The sequence below is a fragment of the Morone saxatilis genome, unplaced genomic scaffold, assembly GCF_004916995.1.
Source record: "Morone saxatilis isolate NCDOM2014 unplaced genomic scaffold, NCSU_SB_2.0 Contig8, whole genome shotgun sequence".
Classification (NCBI taxonomy): Eukaryota; Metazoa; Chordata; class Actinopteri; family Moronidae; genus Morone; species Morone saxatilis.
In genome coordinates this window covers 5666317-5677367 of record NW_023340257.1, presented here as the reverse complement: position 1 = coordinate 5677367, position 11051 = coordinate 5666317, and the positions used below count along the sequence as shown (strand labels likewise).

The 11051-nt window shown below is 39.7% G+C and overlaps 1 protein-coding gene across 1 annotated transcript in view; it reads right to left on the bottom strand.

Annotated features, from left to right (window-relative positions):
• Window positions 1–886: 886 nt before the first annotated feature.
• The window catches only part of alp3 (alkaline phosphatase 3), a 14063-nt gene continuing 3898 nt past the window's right edge, over window positions 887–11051 (bottom strand). Inside the window, exons 5-11 of the mRNA XM_035680396.1 lie at window positions 10193–10365; window positions 9933–10073; window positions 8901–8970; window positions 6570–6704; window positions 4520–4711; window positions 1975–2091; window positions 887–1478 (exon numbers count right to left, since the gene is read on the bottom strand). Coding sequence (XP_035536289.1) covers window positions 1162–1478; window positions 1975–2091; window positions 4520–4711; window positions 6570–6704; window positions 8901–8970; window positions 9933–10073; window positions 10193–10365 — 1145 coding nt within the window. The 3' untranslated portion in view covers window positions 887–1161. The remainder of the gene's footprint in view (window positions 1479–1974; window positions 2092–4519; window positions 4712–6569; window positions 6705–8900; window positions 8971–9932; window positions 10074–10192; window positions 10366–11051) is intronic.

The following is an 11051-nucleotide window of genomic DNA, read 5'->3' as shown; positions in this document are numbered from 1 at the left end:
ACTACTGTAGTAATGTCATCAAACCCAGTCGCCTCTAACCTCAATTAGCACTGCGGATATTGGAAGAGAGGATCAAAGGAATCAGGAGTCATTTTGACACTCATCTTCTATCACAGGTGAGAAAATTATAGTTTTTTTTAGTAAATTCCTGTTATTAGATGGCAAATATAGAAAGGTATTTAATCTTATAAATATAGTCTGATTTACAGTATGCTGTATTTGAAAATGTACATGTAGAAGTAATGTATGCTAGCAAAATCTTTCAAAGTGAAAATCAATGTATGTCAGCTTCCTGAAATGAACACCAAAATAAAAAATTCATCAAAATAAACAAATCCTCAAAATCTATTTATGACCTGGAACAATTTCTTAGGGAGCTCTGTCACCAGGAGGTTGCTAGGCAACCAGCACAAACTCCTGATTCATAGTGCTCAGATATTAAAGTGGTATATATATTCAGATCTCTGCAATAAAATGAATTTCCAAAACTATTCAAACTATTTATTTTAAATGTGTTATGACAATTGTATCCTGTAACACATTGGCTATATTTAAACATGTGAAACTTAATGCAGAAAAAGGAAACTAGTCAATTTGTTGTTAAAATTCTCCAAAGAAAATCAAAGGAAATTTAATAAATGTCCCTTTATGGAGAAAGGAGAAAGATATTCTCCCTCTCTACCTAAATAAACCACATAAAGAGCCACAGGATTAGCTGGAAAGATGCTGTTGTTTTCAGGCTTCATGAAAAATAGACTCAGTGAAGAATGTAGATCTGAGCTTTTTATATATTTTATGAAGGGACCATAAACATTGTTAGCATGTATAGATCAGTTTATATTGATAAAGTGACACACCAGCTCTCTATTCAAGGACTGCTTTATTGGTATGAGACAGATTCAATAAAGTGCCAAAGTAAAAATAAGATGAATTTACATTCAATAGATGTTGAAGTCAATTTTCTCCCATTAACACATTTTGTAGCCAAGTTAAAAGCAGGCAAACTCCATATCTTAGTTTGTGACTAAAAGATGCTCTGCAAGAAGCCACAGTGGCACATCCACCCTGCTGAAGTATCCGCTCCTCTACGACCCTGACCTCTGACTTCCCTGATGTGACAAGTGAAGTGAGATCAATAGTGTTTGCTGAGAACATGGGACCTTACACTAGCACTGTGTGTGCCAGCAGCACACTGAGGAGGCTACCGAGCAAAGCTATTGAGCCACGAACTGCCCCGGCTGCGTTCCTGTCATTTGTGAGGGTGCTGTGAAGCACGGGTGCTTCAGTTTGCCCCTGGCAGTGCCTCTGGTCAGTGCCCACGCAGGCAGCATAGGCCATGGCGTGGGCGATGTAGTTCTGCTCTTGGACGCCCTGGAAGAGGTGTCCCATGGGCCCGCGGGCGAGCACTGCCACATCCTCTCCGCTGTGGGTGGCCGACTCTGTGGGGACGGCAGACAGCTGGACGTAGTCCTTAGTTTCTGGAGACAGAAATATTACATTGCATTAAACTGCCACTTTTGTCCAAAGCAATTTACAATAAGGAAGACCTTTAATACATACTTACTCCATTTCCTACTTGAACTGTAATCTATTGATTTTTGTTGTCATATTACCTTGTCATTTTCTTTCTTGGTTTATAAAACAAATATTGCAAATTAAATAAAAAAAAGAATGTCAGAGAACGAGAACGTAAAACTGATTATATTATAAGGAAAGGTTATACTGTATTATAGGACATGGATCTAAACACAGTAGGGTAAAAATTTAAAGGTCATTCCGAATAGTTTTCTAATCCCCATTTGTTTCTGGTTTATTTGGTTCTGGCATTGTCCTTGTACGCATTCAAGATAAAGAAAATAAAGCAATATGTTGCTGACTGGACTGGACTGACTTAAGGAGTGTTGTAACTGCTCTGGGAATTTGATAAAGTCTGTGATATTCTCGTGAGGAAAATAAAGAAATAATGAGTCTTACTAGTGTTGACATTGCGGATGTCTGGGCGCTTGCCGTTGGTGATTTTGTGTCCCGGTCCGTTGCCGTACATCAACGTGGTGTAAGGCAACATGTCTGTAGCCCACAGGGGAGATTTACCTGGAACATACAGAAAGACCATGAAACAATATCTTTGATTTATCTTTTTCGTTTTTCCTCTTTGCCTCAAAGTGGTAAACACATACACACATGAATACACACACACACACACGAGAAGGAGGGGTCTCTGGATCCCCAGGGTGCTGCACAAGGTCTACAGCTTGTTGAGTATCTCAGTTTCTCTCCAGATGAGCCATTAGCCTGGCGAGTCTCCCCGCTGATGAAGAGCTCAGAGTTTCACAAGCACATTAATCACTGCTGCACCGCTGGGAGGAAGAGGAGGAGGAGGAGGAGGAGGGTAAAATAAGGATACGACAGGAATAAGAGAGTAGAAAGGTGGGAACAGCATGACAAAAGACAAGTGCTCAATCAATAGAGGCTTTGAAGGCTCACACAGAGATATGTTTGTGGGCTGAATCTTTAAAAGTTTATATCGTCATGCCAGGATGTTATTCTGGGCAGTGTGGTAATGCCTCTGAAACAGCATTTAGACTTTTACAAGATAGTAAAATTGCTTGTACATACCTGGTCGAAAGTCGACCAAGGGTCCAAATGGGCTCAAATTAACCCTTTGTTATGGCTCGGTCAATTGGCCTGTTTAAACATTTGGGAAAGAGGAAAAAAACTAGTATGAGGTAAGCATTTTTTTTACTGAAAATCAATGGCTTTGTTTATTTTCTGGTGAAAACATTTACAAAACATTTACATCCTTCATATGATCTTCGGGTCAGTGTGACCCGCATACACAGACACAGACACAGACACACACACTAACACACACACACACACACACAAACAGATAATGTTACATTATTATAATCTAAGTACAGAGAAGCTGTTTGCTCTCACTTTCCCGCACTCTTTACCCTCTGTCATGTGTCCACCTGCAAACCCCTTTTTGTTACATTTTCTCGAACTATATGCCTTGCACCTGCACATCAAGGGGGCTGGACAAAAGAGATAAATACCTCTACATCATTCTCTGCTGAAGAAGCCCAAGAGCCAGCCACTGGAAGAGCCCCACAGACATATTTGTCTAAGAATGGACAGATTGAATGGTCTTCCTTAATTTTTTCCAAAGATAAGCAGGATTTATGACACCCAAGCATAGTGTATTTTAACATCAATTATAAGCTTATCGCAATAAAAAAGGAACCACACTTCCATTGTTAATTGTGTTCTGGTAGAGACTGATTGCAATCATTAAACATGTATTGTATCTCAATTGTTTGAAATCGAGATAAAAACAATATATGTTAATGGTTTATGAAGTACAATTTATTTCAGAATTGTTTTTAAAATGACTTGAGGGATACCAGAGAGTCCGAAAAGTGAAGACAATACAAGGGTTAATACTCACTGGGTACCTATGGGTATTACCCACTTACATGGAGTAAAGGGTAACAAATTCAGTGTGTAGGAGGGACCTAGAAATAAATAATACTGCAAGTACTTCAATTAGCCAGTACACATTAAAGCTTCGGGGCACAGGCAGGGAACCAAAAGGCTTAGCCTATATTTCCTTTCACAATAGCTATGTATTGAATAGGAATGTGTGGCACAAGATTTTTCTTTAACATCAGTTCTGATTGAACATAGCATGATTAGCTAACTAAAGAGGTGCACCCTTTCTAATGCTTAGCCGGATGATTTAAAACAGAAGCATATAAATGGAATTCAGCCACCATTCATTTTATTATTTACACCCATGCTTTTCCAACATTGACGCAAACCAATAAATCAGTTAATAACTTCTGTTCCTGCATAGGGTAGGTTTAACTGGGGTTGTAAGCCTTCCAGGTAAAGGAGAGGGAACAGTGATGGAGAGGAGACAGGGACTTGAAGCATCAGAGTTAAGGAGCAAGTAAGGTCGATAAAGAGATGCTCCAAAGGGAGATTAACAGGCGAGAAAGACTGACAGAACTAGCAGAACTTAAGAGAGAATAATGTAAAGGGAGAGAGAGGCGTCAGTGACGATGGTCAGAGACAGGCAGAGGGGAAGAGAGATGAGGAGAAAGCAAGGGACTGAAATAGAAAGGCGAGGGAGAGAAAGGCTGCCAGCTATATGTGTTTACCCGGGCTGTAATTGCAGGGGAGAGAAAGCAGAGGAAATGTCAAGCTGCTGGTGGCAGAGGCACACACTGAAGCTGAGAGGAAGCAGGCATTACACACAAAATGACACACACACACACAGCAACAAGCAGAAAATGCCACCTTGGGTGTCTATTGTCAGGGGATATAAACACACCTGGAAGGGGGGAATGAATGGATGGAGCAAAGGATGGAGGGAAGAAAGGAGGAATATGGGAGGATTTCTCCAAGGGGTTGAACTGGTTCAACCAGGCTGGAATCAAATCAATATAATACATTCTAAAAAAAAAATAGATGACAACAACTTTTGGAGGAAGTAACTGAATAAAGGAATTACCCAGAATGCTCTGCCCTCGGAATGGGTATCCATTGAAGGTAACAGGGTGGGAGTGGTCAGCCATCACTATGGTGAGAGTTTCCTGCTCTTTGGTGAGTTCAAGGCCCTTGGCAATGGCGTAGTCGAAAGCAACCGTCTCATGGAGCGCCATGAACGCCCGGCCAGCATGATGAGCCTGGTCAATACGCCCGCCTGACCACAGAGAGAGGAAGGGGTTAATGAGTAATGGCTTCCACTACTGCTTCGTACTTTAAGTGACAGAGAGGACATTTGATTTTTCCCCTTAAAATGAGAAAAAGTGTTTTTTTTAAATTTCACAGTGACAGTTTAATTAAACCACAGACCACTGATTAATTTTCTCATTTGTCAGAGTTTAATTAGGCTGACTCATTAAGACAAAGATTTATTTTACTCAGAAGTAAAACATTTATAAAGAAAATAATGTGATTCAGCTACTTGGTCCAGCAAATAGTAAACATGGTAGAGCTGTAGACCTTAGACTTGGATTTGACTTCTGTGAAAGACTTGGTTTGAGATTTAAAAGAACATTCAAGGTCGAAGAATTACAAATAAATAATTGTTAATCCTATATATTAAAAGAACATTGTCCTAGTTATGTAAAAAAAAAAAAAAAAAATACTTTTAAAAATAGTTTTAAAACCAGCTGTTTTAATTGGAAACATGCAGAGACCTAACTGATTAGCAATTTTCTGAGGACATCTGATCTAACTTTGACTTTTCCTTACAGACTTGGGACTTATCTTGAGACCTTCTATTATAAGTCTTGAGATTTAACTTGGAACTTATTGTCTGGAGTGACTTGAGATTTGACATGGACTATTTTGAAATGTCTTGTCATTTGACTAGGACTTGATTTGTATCCATTTACTTGTTACTTTCCTCCAACTTGTCCCTTATGACTTGCGACTTGACTTTAACAACTTAGGACATTACTCAACTACTAAGTTGCTTCTCTTGACTTTAGACTTGAACATGCATTGAATTACTTGATTGACTTGTCTCAGGTAACTTTAGACTTGACTTGAGGTTTGCTAGACTTACTTTAGATTAGTCTCAGATGACTTGTGACTTGTCTCAAAAGTTTGATAAATCGCTGATGGAGACAGTGAATTGTAATTTTAAGGAGCTAACAACAGTATCAGAAAACACTCTTGCCGAGTGTATCGATGCATAAATATACAGCAGATTGTAGATTCCAAAATTGAGCCTTCGGGATAAATTAAAATTGCAATGCATTTCTAGTCACAATGTTAGAGGTGAGCAGACTGAAAAATATCTCTTGGAATAAAATATAAATTGGGAAATGGGACCCACTTTCTCCAGAAGAGAATTTCTTGCTGTTGGCTCATGTAATGTTTTTTCTTTAGCGCATTCTTCCGTTCCCATCCTGTCCACTAGCTGTATTGGGAAGTGAGGTAGACTCCAGTTAATAAGTTGTGGGCTGTCAGTGATTGGGTGCACCATATGCCTGCTTCTATTTATACATTTGCCTGTTATTTTAAAGTCATTGTGAAGACACTCGGTAGCACTATGGAGTCCCCAGGCGGCTGCCTCAGATTAAAGGAGAGATGGATGAGGGGGTCGGTGAGGCAGCCGTGTGGAACAGAAGCCCGTCAGCCAACCACACTCGACTATAGCACACACTGCGGCAAACTCATAGAGCTGTATGCAGAATCAATGTCAAATCAACAGATCCACTGCAGGTACACACTGTTCTCTAACGTGCTGTATTGTGGAGGTTGCTGCTACGACAGATAGCAGGACAATCACTTCAAACGAACTCCACATCAGTGCTGAAGTGGCTATAATATAAATGTAAACACATATTGAAGTTTGAGCAAACCACAACAATTACTAGTGCAGTCATGTAATTGCCACTTGGCCCTTTGGGATTGTAACAGGATCAATAATTTAATTGATCAGCAGAGACCAGCCACGTGTTTTTTCCCCTATTTTTAGCAGAACCGTCACCTCTCTAGGGATTTTGATAGATTAAGTGGTGGAAGGTGGGTGAAGCTGTTGTCCTCACCCTCCACTAGCAGGAAGAAGCCTTTAGGGTTTTTCTGGAGGATGCGGATGGCCTTTTCTGTGGTCTCGACAATGGATGGGTCCATGTTTGGGTCCCTCTCCGCCTCAAAGCGCAGGTCACCCGGTTCAAACAGAGCTGAGGGGAGAGAAGGTGCGATCAAATAAAAAGATGCAACAGTGTTTTTTCATGTAAAAATACAGTATGTCAGTTTTATCAGCCCACAATGGAGGTGCTGCAGAAAGGAAAGTCCCATCTTCCTCCTACTAATACTACTATTTTCAGCACACAGGAAGTGATACACCACAGTGTACGGGTAAAATCCAAGTCTCTACAGTAGCAAGGGAGCACTCAGTCCAGAAAAAGCATGATGACTGAATCTCTACATTTCCTCCACACCATCACACATCACAGAGAAGACACTGTACTTCTGTTCACTGCCTGCAGCAAAAGATTCACACATTTCCCTCAGTAGTTGGCAGAGACCAAAAATGTCTTACATTCAGCAGGTGGCCAGAACCACTGTTTCAGCTGAGTTTAGAAGTCTATTTATTACAGATATAACACGGATATCTGGACCCCAAGTAACCAAGCTCAAGGAAGGCTGTAGGTTTGGTTTATCAAAACAGGAAAATTACAGGTGTAAGAAATAACCTTAATGCTGGCTGCATTCCATTTAGATATGCCAAGTTAAAGGGGAGCTTTCTTGTATGCAAACAAAAGTTATGAGCATTATTTACTGTTTCTCATCAAAATGCATACTGTGTATCGTTGAGGTCTACCAAAGCTGTTGCAGGGGAATGCTTTTCCTTATAAAACATTTGCAAGCCGATTAAGTATTTTAATTCCTGATTTTTTTTACATACATCTTTACTAGCTTGAAGTCTTCCAGTTGGCACGTTTGTTGGTCTCCCAGCAGAATAATGTGAAACCATTGGCAGGACTGTGTATTGTGTCACCCACATGTGCCTCCTCATGTGCATGCACAAGACAAACAAAACGGGGGACCCACTCATAAAAATAAAATAAAACTTTACAGAATATAGAATTACATTATGTATCTATCTATAATGGAGGCCAAGAACAAGAAATACTATGATTTGATGAACATTAGGACATGGCCACTTCAGTCTATGTGGAGTTGCTTCACAAGATAAAGTTACGGATTTAAAAAATTAAAGTTATAATATGTTAATCCAGGGTGGATTCCCTTTGTGCATTATGATTGGTTTCTAGTCATAATGCTTGCTAAGCTAACTGGCTGCTAGTTCCAGCTTCAAACATTCGAAGGGCAAGAAGGAATTAAGGGTATTTCCCAAAATGTGGAATTATAATTTTACTAGGAAAGTATGGTGAAGCTGAAGCGTTGTTGTTATGGTTACCTTCGGTTAAAGCTGCAGTTAGTAACTTTTCTAAAACTTTTTGTCATATTTGCAGAAACTTTCACTATATCCTGACAGTGGCATATAGGACAGATCACAGAACAAAAACAAATCAGGTTCCTTTGGCTCCTCCTAGTGCTCCTAATAACATTTGCAAGAATCTACCAGGCCTGAATGAAAACAACCAATCAGAGCCAAGAAAAATGGAAAGACGCTTTGAGTAGGTGGCTTGAAGATAGCGGATTGTTGAGTCTAATTCCCAGCGTCTGCATTTGACAACCTGGGAATGAGCTTCCGCAATCAAATATCTTTCTTGGCTCTGATTGGCTGTTTTCATTGAGGCATGGTGGATTCTTGCAAATACCCTTAGGAGCACTAGGAGGAACCAGAGAAGCCTGATTTTTCACAGAATATCTGTCTCATGAACTACTGTCAGGATATAGTAAAAGTTCTAGTATGACAAAAGGTTATTTTCATAAACGTTACCTACTGCAGCTTTAAATATACTGCATGCACTAACTAGGAACGGGAGAGAGAGTTTCACTATACGATGAACACATTATTCTAAATAATTTAAAGGATACCCTACAGTCACTTTTACATACTATGAATACAACAATCATAGTAATATGACAAGAGGAGCTAAATGTTGATGTAATCATCTGTGTGTACTGACCACAGTCTCACGCTGTGAATGTTTTTGCACTTTGTTGAAAACATTATGTAGGTCAGGTTTAGTAGTTTGAGTACTTGAACATAGTATATTCATGACTAACATCAATAATACAAGATGAAATGAGGAACCTAGTGCCTGGTGAGTCAACCAAGGACAGTACAGGCCTACTGATGTTGTGTTCTTCAAGGGCTTGATGGGGATGTTCTGTCTTTATGTATCGTTCAGCTCTGCTTGAAAGCAGAGAGGGCAAAGAGAGTAAAAAAAAACTCAACTCACCCATGAGGTAGTCCGTGGTTTCAGGGTCAACAGAATCGAAATCTGTTTTATTCCACACATAGTGGGCTACCTGTGTGACACACAGAACACACACATTTACACACTCAGTGGGAGGAAGAGTAAAAGTGCTTTGAGTCACCAGGTGAACTTTGCTTTATGAGTCACAAACAGTTTTCTCATCTGACAGTGTTTAAGCTGTGAATTCATCTGTAGCAATTCCAAACAAATCAATGTAGTGTTTTTGTCAAATCATTTGATACACTGATGTCAACACTGTAGACAAACAGAGAGTTTTACACTCTATAAGCAACTTCTGCTGTTCTTCTCTTGTTCTTCTGGGTGATAATATTGATTACATATATTGTACTTGTGCCTAAAATGTGGTAACAATTTATGGATAACAAAGTAGAAAAAGCACATTTCACATTTCAAGAGTCAAAAAAGTTTGGTAGTGAGGAATGACAAACAAGGAAAAAAAGAAATAATCTTTGCATGTAAAGTTAAAGAACACTCTCAAGACAACAGAAATACTTCTGGAGGATTGACATCTTTAAAGGGCCAGTTCACCAAAATGGCAAAAAATAATTATATAATTTCTCACTGACCCAGTGGTATCTATCTCTACAGACATTCTTAGCATTATGTACAGACCTTTTGGGATCCATGTCTAAAAATTCTTCCATTCATACACAAAGGAGGTAGAGCATTTAAAAATCCATTTGAAAAACTGGTTAAAACTTTAACCAAATGCAAACGAAAATGGAAATTAAACTGCATTTCCATTGAGTTTGGTGCATCAAGATGGACTAGATGGAAGCGGAAGCAGAGCTTTTTCTCTGGATGTCTTTGAGGGAGAGACCCTACACCCTGAAAAAATGAAAATGTACTTGCTCTGTAAGTGTTTTGATTTCACACCTTGCTGCCCTTCAGTTCCCATTAGTCTGTAATTTTGCAACGTCCCTTTTTATCTGAAACTCCTCACTGAAGCTGTTGCTATAATTAAGGCTGTTTTATTGGTCACAGAAGTGTTACCTTTCCAATTTTCATGCTCTGCCACTCATCGATGAGGTTGCGTCCATCCTTTCTTTTGCCCCTGGAGAAGAAATCCCTGGGGTATTCTGGGTCCTTAGTGCCCTTAGGGGTCATATACTTTCTACCTCCACCAATGATCACCTGGAAAACATTCATAGGCACAAACGCACACATGTAAATGTAAGTTTACTATTCTAAAACACAATCCAATTGTTTCAAGCTGACGATATGAGAATGGACTGAGTTAGGGAGAACCTCACATCTATGTCTGTGTTTTTGAGGAGCTGGGAGGCGATGTCGGTGCAGCCGTCCCTCTTGGCAGCATCAGGCATGTCAGCATCACTGTACCACTTCCTGCTGGCACTGTGAGCGTAGCTGGTTGCCGGGGTGGCATGCTGCACCCGCGTTGTTGTTACGATGCCGACAGACTTGCCTACAAGATCAATTTGTGTAAAATATGAACAGCTCTCAGGCAGAAGTCTGAGCAGCTGGCAGTGTGGTGGCTGAGCCATTAATCAACAACTTTCTTAATCCCTGTAGATATTGTATGACCATGTTGAGGTGTGGGGTAGCAAATCTACTGCTCCCTGTAACCACCTTGATGCACAGCATTGCTCTTTAAAGCCCCCCAGTGACAGAATATATATACAGAAGACAATGTGGCAGCCAGCAGTGCACTACTGGAAGCAACATACAGACTGCACAGACCTTCACCAGGATTGTATGATTGACCTTAAACGTCTATAAATATATAATGTGAAATATGTTATAATCAAATTAAAATCTAGACATAGTGTACTGCATACTGTTCCGACATATACAGTATATTCTTTATCTGTTTGTTCCAACACTTGCCAATTAAAGCAATGATTATATAATGCTACTGAGTAAACATTCAAACCCGAATCATCAACCATAGGCTCTGGGAATGTGTGATGCATTTTCACATTTTGTTGGCATTTTACGGACAAAATTAAGAAAATGATGGTAAATTTATCTTATACTCCAACTGGTTTAAATGGTTATTTTTGCAACACAGATGTTGTGAGTAGAACAATTTGAGGACTTTGTTGTAAACACTAAAAAAACTTTCTTGTACAATGTAATACACACACACAC